General features: G+C 40.4%; 1 protein-coding gene and 1 long non-coding RNA gene across 2 annotated transcripts; both read right to left on the bottom strand.

Annotated features, from left to right (window-relative positions):
* Positions 1-3,998: 3,998 nt before the first annotated feature.
* UBE2J2 (ubiquitin conjugating enzyme E2 J2) lies at positions 3,999-10,423 on the bottom strand. The gene is made up of 7 exons (XM_068658328.1): positions 10,195-10,423; positions 8,596-8,726; positions 8,332-8,372; positions 7,381-7,483; positions 7,132-7,270; positions 6,567-6,647; positions 3,999-5,108 (listed from the first exon to the last, which is right to left on the bottom strand). Exons 2-7 carry the CDS (start codon positions 8,724-8,726, stop codon positions 4,824-4,826), a joined length of 780 nt encoding a protein of 259 aa, XP_068514429.1. The 5' UTR covers positions 10,195-10,423; the 3' UTR covers positions 3,999-4,823.
* Positions 10,424-13,595: 3,172 nt separating this feature from the next.
* On the bottom strand, positions 13,596-19,013 carry LOC137843475 (uncharacterized). The gene is made up of 3 exons (XR_011089548.1): positions 18,965-19,013; positions 17,705-17,823; positions 13,596-15,857 (listed from the first exon to the last, which is right to left on the bottom strand). It is a non-coding gene; the product is annotated as an uncharacterized lncRNA (long non-coding RNA).
* Between the last annotated feature and the right edge of the window lie 1,990 nt (positions 19,014-21,003).

Raw genomic sequence — 21,003 nt, 5'->3', positions numbered from 1 at the left:
ATCCGAACATTTCCAAGCACAAGGCAAAGTGGTCCACTGGGACAAATTAACTCACCAGCTCCTGCCTGGAGAATTTTCTCCGTTTAGGGCTGCAACAAGTGTCAGCACAGTTGTTACCTCTCCTCCAACCTTCACTACAGCTTTTGTATTATATGTAAAAAAAAAATTGCACACCTTGCTGCTTGTTCTTACATCTTGGTTGCAACAGTTCCAAAGCACCTGAGTCTTACCCATGCATAAACACCTGAAACAGTATTCAATCTGTTTGCAAAAAAAAATAAAAATAGGCTGATATTGTGCTCAATAGCAAACCAAAGATCTCAAAGTGACTGAAAATAGTTTTCTCTCCGAACCATTGCAACAATAACTGGAATAGTTAAGAATGCAACACCAATTGTACATGAGGAAAGATCAGAAATAAGGAAAGTATTGCAAGAAGCCACATTACATCTGCATGCAGCAGCCCAAGTACAATTTGTAAACACCGTATGAACTGCGTGTAAAGCTGGAAAGGAAACCAAACAGTCAGGCAAGAAACTTGTGACTAGCGCTTCCAATCTCTACTTATGCAATTTGCCTTTTACTCAAAATAGTTCCACCTTCCCTAACTATGCTAAGAATAATATCCAAAAGGCAAAAGCTGGGATTTTCCCTGAATTGCCTGTTATAGATAAGGAACAATGCCTACGCCTTGGTGCAGAGATTTTTTTTTAAGGCAATGCAGTAGTAGGCACATTACCATTCATCGACACACACAACGGCTTGATAAGCAGATAAAGCCTAGAGTACTCCTGTGATAGATCCCTTAGATATAAATTTGGCTTTCCAACGCTAACCTGTTATAAACCCAAGCTGTCGACTGGGGTAATATACAACAGCTGCTAGCACAAACCTAAATACAACAGCAGGCAAAAGAGCAGTTTGGAATCAAAGAGCTCATGGGCACTTCAGTTGCCTTCTGCAAAACACTCGAGCTGAGCTGTCTGGATGCTGTTTCAGCTCTTCATTAGGATCTTTCGTGCTCTCCCCACCAAACACACTCGCTCACAGCCATCCAGCCGCCTCTTACTCAAGGCGAGGATGGAATTATTGCCCCATCTTGTGGCAAAGCCATGGAAACGACAGGCGGCTAGAAAAGACAAGTCAGTAATACCCAACATTTCTTGGGGGGTCTTCAGAGTGACACGTGTGAAATAAGGTTGCTGGTGCAAGGTTTTATATTCCACAAATAAAAGGATCCTAATAAACCCTAACAAATCATCTTTGTTGCCCAGAAAACATGCCCCACAAGTCTTTCTGATAACATGGGTGCTTTAATTTCAATAGTCTCCCTTCTGTGTGTGTTTGCCTGTGTGCAGGTGATCTTTCCACTGAAAACACAATTTTTCTCCTTTAAAAAGAAAGATCTAGCTTCTGTGGGACAATAAAAAAAAAAGTGGAAAAGCATTTTAAAGAGTAGCTCCTACATACTTCAGAGTAGCTTCTGAAAACAGGTACAGCATCTCAGTGACAGCTGTGGTGTATTATCTGCAGAAGAACTGCACTACCCAACACAAGAGCAAAAAAGTTGCTACCTGTAGGTCTTTTTGTAGGTGTTTTACTACAGATACAATGGGTACCAAGGAAAAGAATCTGGAGGTAGGGGAGAAGCAGTTTTACCAGTTTTTTTGCCTTCTATTCCACGTATATCCGGTTCGATTCTTCAAATGATCCCTTTGCCAAGAACAGTCCCACAGAAACTTCACATTTTGTCATGAATGTTTATTATGAACAAACAACTTTACAATGCAGTCATTTCTACTCCTCAGTACATGCTTGAAGTGAGGTAATTCCTGTGACCTTGACATCTTGAGGGGGAAAAATTTAAGACTACACACAAATCCAGGATTTTTAGAGTCATGAGATCTTTAAAGGCTACCGTTGAGATGTCTTACGATTCAAGTTGCAAAAATTTCCTATCGTCTGTGTAGAACAATCTTACAGAAATCTATGAAATTGCAGCATGAAAGTGAAGGGCCAGACATTTGAACCAATATCATATACTGAGGGACAGCTTTTAGTTTCTTTATATTAAGTAATGCACTGCTTCAGGGCATGATAACATTTTTGCATGGCAAAGAATGGTTTACTCCATCTACTGACTTTGGTAACAAAAAGATCAGATACTGCATACTATTAGAAATGCTTTAAAAAAAAAAAAAACACAAAACATTATAAACTACACAAAAGGGAATAAATCTTCTGTTACCAAAGGCAAGGAGCAAGGACATGTATTGAAATCTTGTAAAGCCATAGGTGCAAGGGGTCAGTCAGCTGTTGGGTGCCATTTGTTGAAAGCCAGGAACCGTCAAATCTCTCTCTGAATCCAGGGTACTGAAGAGAAACTGCATTTGGAAGGTAAGGTTCAGGTTTTCTGTAGTTGTTTTTAAATACAGCCAATTCTCATAAAAAAATGCAGCATCTCCAGGGTTTGACCAAAGTTTTTGTTTCCAATTGTGGCACTTATTAGAGACCCACCTTTAGATGCTCAGGTGTAGTTTAAGGCCAACTTCTTGCCGCATAATGAGCTGTGTTGTAAGAAATCAACCTCTCTCATTTTACTAGTTCTTTTACCTTGGCTAAGTACATTTCACAAAAGATGCAAAGACACCATGCCCAAGGTCTCCTTGCCTTTGTCTTCAGTTATGTGGACAAAAGACCTTCCATAAGATAAACATAGATAACCATTTATAAGCTTTTGTCTGTAGGCGACGTCAACGGTTAAAAAAAGGCATTGTGAGAACACAAACATGTTTGACTGATACTAGGATCTATGAGACAGAACAGCCTCAGCTAAAGGTCCGTATGCTTTGAGGAAAAAAAAATAAAATCACTCCAACAAGCTGTCTTGAAAGTCCTATCACTGCAGGAAAGACATGACATTCCCCCTTCCTTCACAGCACACCCCCAGACTGACAGAACATTATTGTTTCTACAGACACATACAGTTGGTGCTTCTCTTTTAACAAGAGCTGATTAAGCACATACAAGAGGCAAATTAAAGAATAGTTATAAATAAGATTTGGTAAAACCACAAAATCAAAGATTTATAAATACATTTTAAAAATCAACCTTTTCCACATTCCATCCTCTCCTTCCCTTCCTTACCTCAGTAAGATCTGCTTTAAGATTTCTTTAGTTTAAAGCTGTTCTGCTAGCTTTGATAATTCCTACCTATTGCAGAGAATTGGTCACATTTATTGATGCTCTAAGCTGCATGGCTCATGGGTTTACCGTATGTTTTTGCTTACAGTTCAAGATACCAAGGAGAAGCAGAGAGAGAACAAGTCTGAAAGGGAAAATAAGTTTCAAAAATTCTTAAATACATGAGGTAATATTTATTGGGCTCTTCACAATATCTAGAAGACTACACGGTTAGAGGCAGAGCTTTTTACCCTATCACTTTTGACAGTTTGCTGTACCATGAACAGTGAGTGCACTCTTCCCAGATGACTAGACATCGCTGCCAATTTTTAAAGGCACAGTATGTTTGCCTCTGATAAATCAAAGCACTTTGATAAAACTAAGCAGGAGAAAAAAAAAGCAAACTGAGTTGAAGAAGTAACTTCAGACTTTCAAACTACACTTGCAGCTTCAGTGTTTACGCACAACCCTGTCTTCTCATGAACAAATATCAATGTTGCAATCATCTGAAGGGGAACGGAGAAGAACTTGGATCTACAAGCCAAAAGCTTCTAGAAACTTAGATAAATTAGTAGGGTTTGAGCTTTGTGGGTTTTTGTTTGTTTTGCTTTTTTTTGGCCAATTTTCAAGTAAGCAAGCAGAACTACTGCTAAGGGTTTACTTCAGCTAATGACACTTCAGGCTAATTCAGCTTGTGCTGAAGAAGCTCATTTGTTATTCAGACACATTTGACTTTGTAACTTCACAAGGGCTAGGTTTACTCCATTTACCAAAACCCAGGAATTCCAGAGATTTTCTCAATACACAATCAGCTCTCCATTGGTCTGTGCATTTTTATTATTTTTTCAACAGTGGCACCTTGTGATCAAAACAAAGTATTACAGTTTTAAAATATAATATCTCCCAGAATGGAAATCCCTAAGTGAACAAATACAAAACAGTACTGGATATCTGTATTCCCACTAAAGACTGATTCAAACACTTTTTCTGGCTATTCATTCCTAAAGTCTGACAACTGCACTTCTTGTAGCCCAAATAAAACCTTCAATTACATTGTGATAATTTAGACAACAAATTTAACACACATGGTGTTATTTTCCCACTCATCTAATCACTACTGACTAGATATGCAATGATGTCCCTCCTATTAAAAAAAAAAAAAAAAGAACCCAGCCATCTTCTGTAGTAAATGTTCATATTAACCAAATCCTTACCGAGTCCATGTTTCCTCCACTTGACTCATTTTGCATCCTGTACAGACTCTTTGCTAACGAAACTAAAATGATATGCATCAAGTGTTAAATTTTAAAAATTGTTCAATGAAGTAAAAAGCCTTATTTGCTTAAGATTTTCAAATCTCAAATAACAGATGGAGAAGTGCTAGAAAAATCAAAGCACTAGAAATGTTAGTGTTTCATCAATAATGCTTTGACTTAACAGGATCTGTGAGCAGAACGTCTTTTAGTTTTCTGACTAACTGAACATACTCCATTTCCCAAACAGAACCCATGAGCCAACCAAGGTTTCACCTGCAACTTGGTAACACAAATGTTTATCCCAGTGTCAAAAGTCAGATGCCCAAAGAGTCCCACTCACTCTGCAACTACCTCTAATTTGGTCTTGGATTTCTTTTATTCTCCTCATTCTTGCGCTATGCTTCTCAGTACATACTTGACTGTGTAGGCAAAGGCTGCAAAACCAACTATAACAAACAAGTTCGCCAAAGCTCCACCTAAGAGTCCATGGTTACGATTGGCCTGCTGGAGGCCTGGATGATTGGCAGGTGCCAGCGGAACGTGCCCGTTCAGAAGGGGTATTCCATTCTGACCATAGTGTGCTTCCCCGTCAGGGACAACATCTGGTAAAGGGAGGGATGGAGGTCTGTTGTTGAGCTCTTCTTGTGCTTTCTGTTTTTGTTTAATCTCCTGGAGTGGAAAAAAAAAAAAAAAGTCTGCAAATTAAAATAGTGAAACTTTTAGGTGTTTTGAACAGATTACAGTAGCCAAGTTCTTACATAACTATAGGAAAAGGATATGGTACATTTCCTCATATTGTAGATCTTTCAAGCTAAATTAACTGCACTACATTTGTACAGTCTCCTCAACTTCCTCCAAAATGACCTACTTCAGTAATTGACGCTAGCGATCATTTGTCCAAGTTTATTTTTAGTCCACCTGTACATCTGCTAGAAGCTTTTTTCAGAAAAAAGAAATTCTTGCATCAACCGTCTTGCATGTCCAGCTTATTCTGAACACAAGATACTAAAAAATTGAAGAAGGAAATCGTAGAGGCTTCGTAAAATTAAGACTATAAGTATTATATGTTAAAAATCTGCCTGTACTTGGAACAGCAGTTATCTATTAACATCACATTAAAACAAATTAAAAAAAAACACAATCTTTCTGATGATTTAGGTTCTACGAAAACATGACCTCATGACTTCAGGTATCTCCAACAAAAACACATCTCTCCCCCACTTAAGAAAATGGCTGGAAAAGGGTCTGCTACATCTTTTCCTCCTTTTTATAGTATGTATTCTTTGTGCAGTAATTAAGACTTGCAATTTGACAGAATTTGTACCACACAATAGAGTTTGCCTGACATAATACATTTTATATTCAGAATTCCAAACTACAGTGAGCATCAGCATTCTTATAGTTTAACGGTGGGCTCATGAAACAGTTGCTCACAGGACCTGTTCCCTTCATGTGATATCCAGAAAGTTAACCATCAAAGTCTGAACATTGGGCTGAAAGAACTGAATTCCCTCACTAAGAAGTTACATGAAGGAATCATGTTGAGACAGGAGAGAACAAAGGAGGACCCTTCATTCTTAACTGATAAGACGTTGTAAAACCAAGAACCATGAGTGGAAATTAGTTAGTGAATCCAAAAGGTGTCAGTGAAGTAAGGTGCTTCTTCTACACACTTCAGTTGTTACCTATAGCTGAAGATACAAACTGCACATCAATATACCCAGAGGGTTAGTGTTGTGCAAGGAAGATACACATCCTGATAAGATGTCACTCATTCTCAGAACTTAAACAGGAAGAACATAATGACCTCTGATTGTAAAGGTCTATTAAAAAAAACCATCTAGGACAATGAGGTACCAAGTCCAGATACACAAAGATCAGTCCTACCTCAATTCAACATAGTGTGTAATTCTAAAATATTGGCAACACAACCCTACCTGATGTGTGTGCAGCTCAGTCAACATTCAAGGTTTGAATTCTTAGACCTTGCAGAAGTGCCTTTTAAAAGGCTTCCAAGGTTGACAAATGTAGCCAGTGTCTTGGAAGAGTCCTAAACAACTAGTTAAATCTACACAGAAGTTGAAAATCTATAGAAAAACAAATTACTGCATGAATGGATTCCCTTACCTCCACCACTTCAGGGAAGAGCTCACAGAAGACTTTATCTTTTAAATTAAATGCTAAGCTTTGTGCAGCGAGTTGTCTTTTCTGTGGAGGGAAACAAGAGTTATCACCAGCACCATACAAGCAAAGTTAACGCACTTTAACGCTGCATCTGGTTACTTCCCACAAGAATGGTACAAACCACTAGCCAACTAGTTTCTACCATTTACAACTTTATACCTGTCAGTATTATTCACTATAACACAGATATCTAAACTCAAACTGCATTCTCATGCCTTCATTTTATGGGATTAGTGTTCTGTACTGGTGTGCCTGCTTGGCAGATATTTCTAACGGAGAATTTAAAGCATACTTTTTAGCAAAAAGAACTTGAAATTTTCTTCAAAACCCTCCCCACCCTCACACTTCCTAAAACTGACTTGATTCAACTGCCCATCAACTGTAGTAGACCACAATATATTTCTTCCATAGATATCAAAACATCAGCTATCGCTGTTGTGATAACTTCGAGGTCACGTTCAACTTTTCCTCAACTGGCAGAAGGTACATGACACAATCTGGAGCTTACTGTGAACTCTGAAGTCTCTATGCTGCCCAGTGTGGGGCCCTTTTCCACCATAAAACTAAGAAGGCCCGTCAAGATCGTTGAGACTGACCAAGCTGGATTCCATGTATCAGGGTGGAAATCAGTGATTGAAAGACATAACCTTCAAAAATATAAGACAGAATGTGTTTATTTTTGCCATTAAAATGATTACACGCTATACGTATTGCTAAAATGGTGTTAATTGCTTAAGTGTTAGAAGAAAATCCTTACCTTGTATTACACTTAAACCTTCCATTAGGTGTAATCATATAAATACTAGGAGGTTTAAAAGGAAATTCTCTGGGGAATATTAGTTTCCCATGATAATAGCCACCTGCATTACATAAAGAGATGAATTACTTATTTTGCATGAAGATGAAGCCCTAAGCTACTCAACCTGGGCCAAATACAACCCTTTTCCTTACTCCTTCACCCCCTCTCACTAGAGACCGAGTTCATTATCCTGTGCCTCTAAACACACAAATACTGATCCACACCTGCAGTAAATTTACTTTGAAGGCTATTCCCTGACATGCATATCACAATCAGTACTTTCTCTTTTCAGGTCCCTGATATGTTTAAGGAATATCAGCCCAAGGGTATTTAATACAATATAAATGCATCAGTTTCCCACAAACATAACTAACCACAAATGAAGCCCTGTGAAGAATCTGACTTTTAAAAGCATTTTGCAAAAGGCTGCAGACGTTAATTAATGCAGCTTTTTTGTTCCCCACTTTCTCTAGAAAAATTCATAGAGAACACAAGCCTCAGCTCAGTAAGAGCTGCTTGTATGGTAGCAGATAAATAAGTCCCATTCAAAAAATTCCATTCTTGTTTTTATTTCTTAGGATTTTTTAAAATTATTTTGACTGTCACGATACCTAAAGCAAGCTATTTGCTCCAAGACCTTAGTAATTACTTAACAGAAACTTATTTCCCTTCAATTTAACACAAACATGGTTTTGCTAGCACCCTCGACAACTGAAAAATTAACAGTCAGTTGTACCCCTAACTCTTTTCAACAACCTATCATGCACATCAGATAGGTTTGAAACTGTAAATACAGTTTTAGAGCTATTAACCATAGTTATACTTTGCCCATTCAAAACAGCCATGCAATTACTCAAACATGCCAATTACAACGTAAACTACACGCGCGTTTTTACGACGTGCTTTTACCTTCATAGGGAGTCATTTCAGGTCCCCGGACAACATAGTGCCTAAGAGAAAAAGAAATTAAAGCAGGGTGAGAGCCAGCATACAATCAGCCACCCATTTCTCTAGAGAAATGACGAGCTGTATCACTTCAGCAAAACAGTTTCATGCGCCACCTCCCAAAACCAAGATTCCCATACAATCTGGAGGAGTAAGGGAGTCAGACTTGACAACCTGGAAAGTCTTGTTCTCTCCACAAGTGTGTGAACAATTCATTCTAGTTCTTACCATTCAAGGATATTAGATGGGAGGGGTTCTGCACATATATAAGGCACTGGATCTTTCTTAATTCGAAGGTAGTCTTGTTTAAGTCTCTGTGTTGCTGTTGTTGGTGCTCTCTTATTACTGTTGTTGCTCATCTAGATTTCAAAAAAAAAATATAAACGCAATCTTAATAGGTGTAAAGCTATTACGCTTCACTGAAGCTCCAGATTTCTGGAAAATCTACAGAGTATTTTTAAATATAATTACCATAACTGTTAAGAAGCAGCTTAACCAACTAACACATTCCCAAAAGACTCCGTACATCATCCAAGCTGGAAGATGCTCCTTCCAGGAAACTGCTGCGTAAATGTATAAGCAGCAAACTGCCACCATGAGAACAAGCTGCCCCACAGAACGCACGTGCACTGTTAATAACCATTTCTGTGTTTAGGCTGACCATGTGCCATTAAGATAATTTTTTTAAAGGGCTTAGTCCTTCGGAGTAATTCATTTTCCAATTTAGTTTGAGTATCTATTACGTGAAACTATTCACGGTTTAAATTCATTTGCTCTTTCTAACACATCCAGTTGTTTAAAATAATAACAAACAAGAAAACACCGTAATTGTGTTAATGACTTTGGGGTGAGGAAAATAAACCTGCTGAGGATTCAGTTAAATTTACAGAAGGCAACTTCAGGAACAGGTTATTCTCTTCCAGACAAAGACCTCACCCAAAATAAGACAAGTCGGTGTGAAGAATGGAAACTCCATGCTGCTTTCAAGACAAAGAAAGCATTACCCCTTACAGGGCATCTACAGAACATGCAGCAATTAATAACTGCCATTTAGCTCGTTTTCCCTCAGAGAACAAGTGACTTCTTTACACTTGGAAATTCAGAAGAAAATGAAAGATTTTAGAAGCAGTTTGTACAAAGAGATAAGACAATGCTCATGTGATAGCAGCATCTGACTCCAAAAGTATGTGAAATGCCTTTGAACCTTCTTATTCCTTCACTTCAAGCAGATAGCCAAATACATTTCTTGAGAAATGGTATTTGTGTCACTAGCAATAACCACACATGGTCAAATACGCAGACCTTCCTCAAAATAACCCCTCTTACCCCTTTTTTTGTTGCAATCATTGTACATCATTTAAACACACGGTAGGTTTTTTTTTGAAAGAGGTTGCACGTGCTTTTAAGTCACCTGCCTTTAAATCAAAATATTACTTCTTCTCTAAAGAAGTTTACTTCAGAAGTTTACGGTTCGCTTCATATTTTTTTTAACTGAAGGAAAAAAATCGTTCTGCAGCCTTGCAACAGTGCCCCTCACTACGGACTGCGAGAAAACACACTGAAACCTCTCCTGACGCAGAGTTATCGAGGTTTTGATACCCCTCAGGGGCTTATCTAAGAGAATATTTATATTTAAAACGCGAAACCGAACAGGAACGGAGATTTCCCCGAGGAAGAGGAGGAAGGGGAGAAGCGGAGGACCCCGGGGCTGCCCTCAGCGTGCTGCCCACAGCCCCCGCGGCCCAGCTGCGGGCCGGGCAGGGGGCGAGGGACGAGACCCGGGGACAGGGGGCGGCCGGGCCCCCCCCTCCCTCAGGCCCCACTCACCTCTCCTCGCTACGGCAGCCCCCTCCAGCGCCCGGACGCGGCCCGGCGGCCAAGCGAGGGAGGCCGGGAGCGGCTGGGGGGCGGCGGGCAGGGCCGGGCGGGGCCGGGCGGGGCCGGGCAGGAGGAGGCCGGGCAGGGCCGCGACCCCCGCGCCTCCCGCTGCGGAGCGACCGCGGCTCCCAGCCAAGATGGCGGCCCGGCGCAGTGCTGCCGGCCACTTCCGGGAAGGAGCCGCCCTACTTCCGGGGTGAACGGACGTCACGTCCGGGCGGCTGGCTGCCCTCACCACCTCCCGCCCGCCCCGTCATGGCGGCCGTGTGGGGGTGCAGGGAGGGGGGTGCTGGGCTCTGCCTCGCCCTCTGGGTTCTCTCCCGGCCCCTTTACAGTCAAAAATCGCCTCTAAGCGGTCATGAAAGTTGACTGCAGGGGAGAGAACCGTGGCAAAAGCACTGCAGTGTATTGTGACATGGACGTTCAGCCTTTATGGCTTCACATTAAATTGTGTTTGGGGGGGAACTCGGGGTTGTCTCGACTTTTGTTGCCTTTGTTGTGCCACACGGCTCCCAAATCACAGAATCACTAAGGTTGGAAAAGCCCTCCGTCTGGTCCAACCATCCCCTACCACCAATGTCACCACTACCCTGTGTCCCCAAGCACCACGTCCAACCTTTCCTTAAACACCCCCAGGGACGGTTCCACTGCCTGACTGCTCTTTAGTATCTTTACTATTTAAATCTTCTTTAAATCCCTCAAATGTGTAAGTGGCAACTCATTAGTGGCCAGTCAGTACACAGCCAGTATTTCTGTTCCAAGACTCTACCCATGGCCCCATAAAAATAGAGCAAAACGTTTTATATCATACTGTATATAATCATTTGTTGCCTCAATAATGTTTAAGAAGAGCAAAACAAATAATTCCTTTATAGTTAGGCCAAATGTGATAAAAACTGAATGGGTATTACCTCTTTGTTAATTTAGGATCATGCATCCAGGTCATCTCGTGTAAACACAGAAGTCTTGCTCCACTGAAGTCAATGCAGAGCTCTTCTGGGTCTTCAGCCCTTACTTAGCTCGCTGTCTGCTGTCAGATTTGATGGTTAAAAAAAAAAAATAAAATAAATAAAATAAAATTAGCAGCAGTGATTTGAATCCAGCTCAAAACTGAGTTTCAGATATATTGAATTGGAATACTTGTAATTCCTATTGTATTTGTTCACACACAAAAATCCCCATGCAAATAAAAATAACTCTTAAAAATAAGAAATGACCTACTTTTGGTTAACATTTAATGTTATAGCACACCAGTTGTCACCGATATACTGAATTGTATGTCAATGTAGAGGAATTTTCTGCTCAATCCACTGCTTTTCTTTCAAGGCTTTTGAAATTTGACACCAAGATAATGTTTCTGAAAGGGAATTCATAGGCAAAACCCCATGATTGCAATAAAGGCCAGAATTTTTCCTTATGTTCCAGGAGATGCAGGCATCTTCCACATGAATAGTAACTGGAGTTTGCAGTTCTCTGTACCTGAGAATTTCTCATCCGTACCCAATAGAGGGCAGTGGTAGCCCACGCTTTTTTTAAGCTCTTAGTTCCTTTTTATTGCATGAGCTGTTTTCTAGGGTTGCACTCTGCATATGGGTGTGTGGAGGTTAGTCAACAGCAAGGAAAAATACAAACAAATGGCTGTGATGTCAGTACCGATGGCTGAAAACCAAATTTGGTACCATCTATACATGTTAAACTTCACTTTGTTTGTACAGACTGGGGATTGCAAAATTTTGTGTCCTCGTGAAATATCTCACTTGAGTATATCTGCCCTTTTTTAGTGGGAATACTTGGTTTTCATTTATTTTCCACGCATTGAGGCAGAGCTGTTGTGCCAAGTGACTGTCGTATTAGACCCCAGAGACAGCTACAATCATGCAGCAAACTGGAGTGGTGTATGGACGCACAGGGCCACACACAGAGATGTAGCAATTCTTGTTATTTAAACATCAAACATCAAGAACAAATGTTTTTTCGACAAGTAGGAAAAGAGACCTTTGGGGAAAAAATAAAATCTGAAATCTGAAAATCATAAAGAGAGAAACTAACCAAGGAAAAGTATTTTCTGATTGCTGGGAGGAAACAAAATTTTCATTTCACAGCAGTTTCATTTGAACTGTATAGTATGTTCCATGATTAGCTCATATTCCATCCACAATAAATAGATTTTTTTATACGTGAACTGTTCACATGTCCCACCTATGGCCTTGTTAAAACTTTTTGGGAGTCTTTTAGTTAAGTTTATCAGACTGTATCCTTTTCTTTGAACTTGATTTAGGTACACTGAAATGCTTCATGGAAAAAAAAAAAAAAAAAAAAAAAAGTCTTCAAATGAGGTAATATTTGATCTGCTTTGTTTTAATTTCTTACACTAACTCATTGTTATATCTAATCTGAGCTCAGAGTTTACAAATGTTTGAAGGTTTTTGAAGAACAGAAGGAACTCTATTATAAACTATTAAAGATGAAAAACACTGTATAATTGCAAGGTATTATTAGAATACAGTATTAGCCTAAACATATTCAACCTAATAAATTCCCCATGGCAACTCATTCAGTATAATATGTACCTAGCTTTATACCTTCTGACCTGGAGGTAATCACCTTTTTTTTTTTTTTTTTTCCTTCACTCTGTCACACCATTTTATCTTTTTTAAGATTTCGCAGAACTATTACTAAGTCATTTAAGTCTAGAGATGTGAGAAACATGAACCTGAAGACTGTAAGAAAGGCTCCAGGATGCTGGGGGATTTGAAATGATGTGTTTATTTCTCTGTCATTCTCTCTAATGTTTCCCAGCCCCAAAGTATTTCATACATAAGTCTGTTGTCATTAACATTCCATTCATCTGCCTGGTATGTTATTCTCAGCACTAATGATAGCATAGAATGAGACTTCTCTCTCAGAGTAGTTTCATTCTTTCTTCCCAGTTGTTTTCGAAAATGCAAATGAATCACATCCTAGAATTTCTGCAAAGCAGCTTTGGTGCACTGCTGTCATGTCTTGAAGGCATGTTTTAAAGCTAGGCTGGGAAAGCCAGGTTTAAAATACCGTTCCAAGATTCTGTTTTTAAATCAGTAAGTGCACCAAATAAGTACATACTGCTAAATTAACTTTGAAAGTGATTAAATCAAGTTGAGACTGTTGATAGAAAATACCATGTATTTGTATTTTTGTAGAAATACACTATCTCGTGAAGGCTGGAATCAAGCAAAATCGCATGGGCTGTTAAAGGACATGAAAACATCTTCATGTGCTTGTGATAGATTCTCTCTTGATACCTATTGATGTCTTCAAGGGCCCATCAAGGGCTTCAAGGACCCTAGATGGGTCTGTATGTGTTCCTGGTGTTGTAGCAGCCAGATATGGACTTTCAGAGTCTGCTGCAACTTCAGAACAAATTGTTCAAAATATGTTTTTAACTTCTTACCATCTGAATCTTCTGTCATGGGTCTTTTCCTCTTAGTGTCATTTTTTAGATTAGTTAATATAATGCTATTCCCACTTCCCCCATTGCCATGCATTGATATGGCAACTGATTGAAGTTTCTGAGAGCACAGACCTTTTGCATTAGTCTTTTAAAATATGGAGCTGTCTGATTTTCTCACTGCAGAAAAAAAAAAAAAAAATCCTTTTGTTGTAATCAGAAGAAAAGCATTGCAAATTTTCAAGTCAGATAGAAATTCAGAAGTCATAATTCAGAGAACTGATCTCTGTTCTATTCATAGGTGCCTTTGGGCATGCAGGCTCTAAGCTTCACTTTCTTGTCCTGTCTCACATGGGCTGTGTTTCCTCACAATAATGTGTGTGTGTGTGTGTAATGGTGGATTTAGAACATTCCCCAGGAAAGTTACAAGGCTGAACAATTTTGAATTGCAGAATTTTGAGGAGCTGCTGTCTCCAGATGATTTCTGAGCAGTTCAATGAGTAATGAAAATAACTACCATACCTCCACCACCACCAAGCCCCCATATCACTTTATACCAATTTTCTGGGAATAGGTGTAAAAGATTCATCTCTAGTAGATGACATTAAATGTACAATTCGAAGTGTACCCAAACTCTTTCGTGTGAAAAAGGAAACTTCTGACATTTCTCGATCTCAAATAAACATGGAAATTCACCAAAAAAAAGAAGACACCACACCTATTTGAAATTGTCGTCATCTTCTTCTGCCATGAGCTTGGAACAAGCACTAACTAAGCTCAGCCCAAACCACCATAGACACAATAATGAAGAATGACATCAGAGGATTCTAAAACGTCCTGTTGCTCTCCCTGTTCCAGATTTATTTCTTAAATCACTTTAAGTACTCCTTTAAGGTCCACATTTACAGTAGAAAGTTTCTGCTTTACTAGCTAATCACGTTCCAGAAGAAGAAATACAGTTGTGGGAAGAAATATTTCAATTCCAGTGGTGTTTCATCACTGAGCTGTGTGACCTGAAGCAAATTGCTTCAGTTCTGGTTTTGATTCCTGTCACCCTGCATCTTGCGTGGTCGTTTGTACTAGAACATTAACCTCGTAGGACTGCAGAGAGTAAATCCTTTGCCTCATTTTCTCCCTCAAACGAAAGTACTTTGTGCACTACTGCATGCTTGCAGTCAAACGAGTATTTGGAGGCTGACTTTGGTGGATGAAGAAATGATTTTAAAAAGAAAAGGCACCCAGAGGAATGCAGTGAGGGGTGATTAACGTTCACATGTACTCAAATGCAATCTTGCCCAGTAAACGTGGCAACGCTGTGGCTGCTGACCCTCCCTCTGTTCAGATTATCTGCAAAGACAGAGAAGGCTTGGAACAACAGCCATGTCTCAAGGCTACTCAGAACTGAGGATGCTGATGAGACAGAAAGCCTAGTGTCTCAGAAAGATGTTTGCTACATCCATGGAGAAGCAGTTTCCCCACGTCCTGTTACCAACAGCTATGTTACAGTGGGGTCAGGAGAGGTCCTAACTGCATAACTCATATGTACTCAGTGGGCAGCTTTTTCCTTTACATACCACAAGGGTTGACCATTGAACCCACTGCTGCTTCAGAAAACCAAGATAGGTCTCTGGTTGAGCAGGGAAAAAGCCAGGAGCCTTTACTTCTGCCCTGAACACGAAGAACAACCCCCCAGGCCCTTTACTGGTTTTGCCCTCTCTATAGCCCATGGAACTGAAAGATCAGCCAGTTATAATGTGCTTTTTTACCCTACACATTTGTGTAATGAGTTCCCTTACTTGTATCACAGTGACACCCCAGATCTATGCATTTTGTTCTCTGTATAAAGCGACTGCTAAATAACAACATATAAATATTTTAGAGCTACAAAGGCAGAGTTTGCTAACCGTGAGGACCTTACTGCCTACCGGCAGGAGATGCATTGAAGAAATCATTGCCCAGTGAATCACTGGAAGGGTGTGGTGGCCTCTCATTCCTCCCAGGACAGGGGGCCTCAGGGAACAGAAGGTGCTGGGCAGACCCTGGCAGGTTGCTCCATAGTGAAAGGTAGGGCCAAGATTCAGAGCAAGCCGAAGTCACAGAGATCAGTGAAGAAGGCAACTCAGGAGTGGTGTGTCCAAGCAGGAGAGGTGTGGGATTGGGCAGAGAGGCAAGGGACCTGGATGGACTGCAGAAGAAGAGGAAAAAAAAATGGGGAAAAACACTGTCATCTGAAGGGTTTTAAAGTTTTGGATTTGTACTGTTTAAGCACTAATAAATATTGCTGAACTGTACATAATCTTGACTTTTTAAACTTTCTTCTTTCTTGGGTAATGCAGAAATTTTACATGTCTTTTTTCCTTTTTTTTGGCTTTCACAGAATAAATTTGGAATTCTGCCTGTTAAAGGCAGAGGATATTTGCTGTTCAATCTAAAGTCTACACCACTCCATCAACTCCAACTGCAGTTGTAACTACCCGCGTACAGATGGGAACTATGATACTGAGAAACTAAATCACTAGCCCAGGGTCACATCTGTAACAAAGCACTAACCTAGCATGTTTTGCACAATCTGAGCTTGCATTTAAACCAAGAGATATCCTTAAGCAAGGATCCATCAGGTCTTTTTTTGTAAGAGTACAGGATGTTAATGCAAACGTCTCGGCCAGATTCCGTTTAAGTAATTGCATTCTGCCTTCCTGAATTCCCCTCTAATTTCAAGTGCATATGAGATGCCTCACTTCCAGGTCTAAGCTATGACCAGTGTCATTTGCATCAAAACATCTTGCTGCTGTCCCATCTAAATGTGGTTCCACTTCATTGATGGAAGAAATTATGTCTGTAGGGGTTTTTGGTTTGGCTTCCTCATAAAGTGCTGCCAAGTTGACAGTGTTAATCTTTGGTCCAAAGGCAATTTAGAGGTGTTGAGTATTTATTTGCTTTTCTTATTTTAGTCCTTTGTCCTCTGAGGGATTTTATTGCTTTAACTACCATACTTGCATTTACTGAATGAAGTTGTCCTGTTTACTTTAGCTACGGGTAATTCCTTGGTTATAAAGGGGTAACTTTCCTTCAGTGAATGTTTTGTCACTATAAGCAGTGCATTTTGCTTCATAGTATTACAGAAGTATAGTGTATTATTATCTGCTAGACTATCATTTTGTAGAATTGCCAGAATCTTTTGTTTCCCTAAGAAACTGATCCCCATCATTTTCTTTTGACAGGGAACTGATAACTTGTCCATAAATAACTTCAACATGAATAATTATCTTGAGTTTCAGATAAGGGCTGTGATGGTTCCCAGGTATCACTGATTCATTGTTGATCATGTGGCAATTGTTCTATTACTCTGAAGCTCCATTTTTCTTCTACAAAGAAAGGTTAAGTTTATTTATCTGCCTTTAGTGGAAGCATGCATGCTTAATCATTTGGTGAGTGTCACATTTCAAGCTGTCTGGATTAAAGGTTCTGCATCAGCAAGTGCCAAATATGAATCATAATCTTTGTTTTCCATAATCACTGCTGTTATGATAATGATCGACGTCGTTCATTTATAGGTCAGATGAATATTTCCAGGCATCATACTTCTGTTGGCTTTTGCTTCATTTTCTACAGGCTAAATTTGAGAGGCAGCAGGCAATCAGATGGCCTTAGCTGACCCAAATAAAATAACAAGCAATTTAGCCTGAGCACCACTGTTGGAATCCCCGATAAACTTGCTGAACCCAGAGCTTTTTTTCCTTTTGATTTCCTCTCCTGCCTGGCTAAGGCCAGGAGTGACCTCCTTCCTGATGATTGGCATGGAATTATTTGTACTTGGAAAATAATTCTGGCATGTTTCTGAGTCAGAAAGAGGAAAGGTCAGTCCTCTTCCTTGTTTATTCCCCTGATAAGGAGTCCCATCACCAGAATTCTGTTCCCGTTTACCTCCCTACCCTGTGCTTCCCCAGTAATTGGCACACAGCTATCAGTGGCCATATGCGTGGCCTTGTAATGACATCACCCGTAGACACACAGACAAACACTGCGACATACCAGTTTCTCCTTACTGTTCATCACTTTCACTCCAAGCCTTTCACTGCTTCCACATGCTCCTCTTTGGCATTTGACATTTGTATGATTGCACTGCTCTTTGTATCCAAAGCACAGCATGCCTAGTATTAGAATTAGAATTATGTTATTAAGCTATTACCTTGCAAGATGGATGTATGCCTTCAAAAGCCATTATAATGGCTGTGGTTTCATTACTGCTGAACTTCCTTTAAAGTCAGGTAACCTGTACAGATAACTATTCTTCAGAGATGGTTTGGAATTTCGTAGCAAGTTTTTGTGTCTAAACATTTTTCCTTACTCATTTAAAATAGTAATTTACTCCTACAGGAAGGATTCTGGCTGAGCTGCCAGGGTTTTGTTTTCCTCATTAGACACATAATGAGCCTCATTGAATGGTTTGATTTGCTAAATTTCTTCAGCAAATATGCCTCTGCCTTGACCTAGAGGAATTGCCTCCAGTGCCATCAGGCCTTTTAATAAGGAAGTGTCCCCTGCTTTGTACAGCTTGCTAAGCAGCACAGGCCACCTGGTAAACGTGGAGAAGCCAATTCAGTGTAGATAAACAGCTCACTTATCGATGCAAGCTTTGGTAGGTGCAGCAGCATTGTAAGAAGACATCTCTGGAGAGGAGAGAAGCTGTTTGGAACTGCTGGTACAAACCGTGCTTAGGATTTATGTCTGCCAGCATGGACTCAGGGCAACTTAAAAATAAGTATATGTAAGGCATTATCAGAAATAAGATAGCAAGGCAGCAGGATTTCCTGTAGCACACAGAATAACAGAATGTCATCCCATCTCACAGGCTACACTGAATATTCATGACAACGTGTCCTAGGGAGTCTTCCCCTGAGGGGTGCTCAGGGCATATTCTGAAGTCTGTGACAGATCAAAGTTAACCTGCCCTTGCTCATCATAGCAGCAAAAAATACAATCTTACCCTCTTTGTAGTCCAATATTGTATTTCATGTGTAACAGATATATATAGCATATGATATTCTTGAACAAAGAACTGACCTAACTGCAGTAGGGAAGCAGGGGATGCCTTGAACAGAGTAACTGCTGCTGGTTTATCAAGTCAAAGGCAATGTTTAGACTATTGATGGAACAGAATATGAAGCTGATGTTTGTTGCCAAAACCTGCTGGAAGACTCCAGCCAAAAGTGCCAGAGGTAATGAAGAGAATCGGGGTATTTTATCTTAAGACACTTTTCAAAATCAAGTAATAAAAAAGGCATTACTTACATTATTGGCCTCACTGTCAGTCCTTGTGTGATGAGTGAATGATTGTGTCTTGTCAAAGGGGAGAGAGAATTTGAGAAAAAGTTATTACGTAAAGGAGATAAGCCCACACAATGAACATTCATTTCTGTTCTTGATCTGTAGATCTCAGTGCTACAAATGGGTCTAGAAGTAAAGATAATCTCTGGATCTCAATCCATCTCGCTGATGAAGTGAGAAGAAAGTGTATTAAGCAACAAGCACTGCGTGGAGCTCATCAGTGAGGCTGGAAGCTAAAGGCCCAGAGATATGGGGTCTGATGCAGGGAGCACCCCTTGCACATTTTCAGAAAATATCTGCAGGACCACTAAATGCACAAAGATTTTTTTTGGCCTTTTGTCTAATACAGAAGTAAAAATTCTCTTAAAACGCTGGATGAGATCTAGGAATACATCTTAAAAAACATGTTTAAATACTCCAGCATGACTACTACCCATCCTGTTGCAATTAACAAGCAGTATCAAAGCAATAGTCATCCCCATGCTTACATGGCAGCTTACATCACCAAAGCTTTATACAAACACCAATTAGCGCTCTAAACAATGCTGCCAAGTGTCATTACGTTTGTTGCAGAGGTGACGCAATCCAAGAGGCAAAAAGATTTGCCCACGACTGCCCAGAGAAGAGAAAAGTTCAAAAGTTTAAGGCTTTCAGATCGGTATTTCTTTATCATGCTGTGGCAGACTCTGCCCTCGTCTGTGGGTGGAGTGACATCTTCAGGGCCATTATTTTTTGCAGTCCTGGTAGTTAGAGGAATAAATAACTTCTTGTTGCATTTGTTTTATTAGTATTTTCTGAAAACATGCTGGATACTGGACAAAACACCCTTGGCAAGCAAGGAGCCTCCATGAAAATTTAGTTTTTGAACAAATGGTTGTGAACTGTTTGGGGGCTTCTGCCTTTAGGTGGGTTTTGTACAGAGCTGCTGGGGTAAACTCCATGCCAGTTTAGCTCCTTTTGGTTTCAAAAGACTCCTGGTCTGACTTTTGGGGGCTGTCTGTGGACTTCTCTGGAGGTTTTCTGTTAGCACTGACCAGACAGGTCAGACCAGGAGTATTTGGGCTGTTCAGGTGGACTGTTCGCTCCGCATTACTCACGGTTACGTACGGGCTGTGAGAGTCACGTGGCAGCATTTCTACTCCTTGATTGGCAGGTAAAGCTTTCCTGAGCATGAAAAAAATGAAAAACAAATGATTAATAGCAAATCTTCAGGCTTACCAGTTAAATACAGTGCTTTCCATATGAATAAGCACACCCTAAGCATGGCAGCAAACAGAGCCAGGGCGCACAGACATTCACAGCTCACCCCATCTTCTGCGAGTCTCAATGAATCAAAAATAAGTCATCTACGTGACCTTTACGTTAATCTAGCATTTTGCGTTGCTTTTGACATCATTGTAAGGTTAGAAAATGATCTGTTTTTCAAAGCCAGGTCTTCTCTTCATCCATTAACGCCTCCTGAGAGGATTTTGCCTGAATTCAGAGGGTTGTTACTGAGCTTTTTCAATTTTTCAGTGCCCGTAGCCTGTTTGTACATTTACCACTGGGGCACCAGCTCTATGACATTGCAGCAACTCTCAGGCACAGCCAGACCTGTTCTTTAGGAGGCTGAAGGAATCCCTCAGAGGCTGCTGCTGGAAAATACAGTATTTAACCCAAAAGCAGCCATCTGCAGAGGTATGACAGCTGCCACAGCCACTTATGTAATAGCTAGTTTCAGTTACTGATTTGCTAATGACTGTTTTGCCCTTGCGCAGTTTGTTCCAAGTTTCTTCATTCCCCTCCTTCCCAGCTGCCATACTGTGGTGCCTCTTCTTCTTGTCCACATCTCTTCCAGCTCCCAGTAGGAAAGCCTGAATTTGCTGGATGGAATAACCCCCAGGAACTGCTAACACATTGCATTGCAGTCTCTGTCCTCGGTACCAAGAGCAATAGGGACCACGGGGGCAGATCTGCATTCCCGTTCCCAGAAGACAGGAGCCAGAGGTACCATCTGCCACCTG

Source organism: Anas acuta, chromosome 22 (assembly GCF_963932015.1).
Source record: "Anas acuta chromosome 22, bAnaAcu1.1, whole genome shotgun sequence".
Classification (NCBI taxonomy): domain Eukaryota; kingdom Metazoa; phylum Chordata; class Aves; order Anseriformes; family Anatidae; genus Anas; species Anas acuta.
The sequence above is the reverse complement of the archived record's forward strand: the minus strand, read 5'-3'. Positions and strand labels throughout refer to the sequence as shown.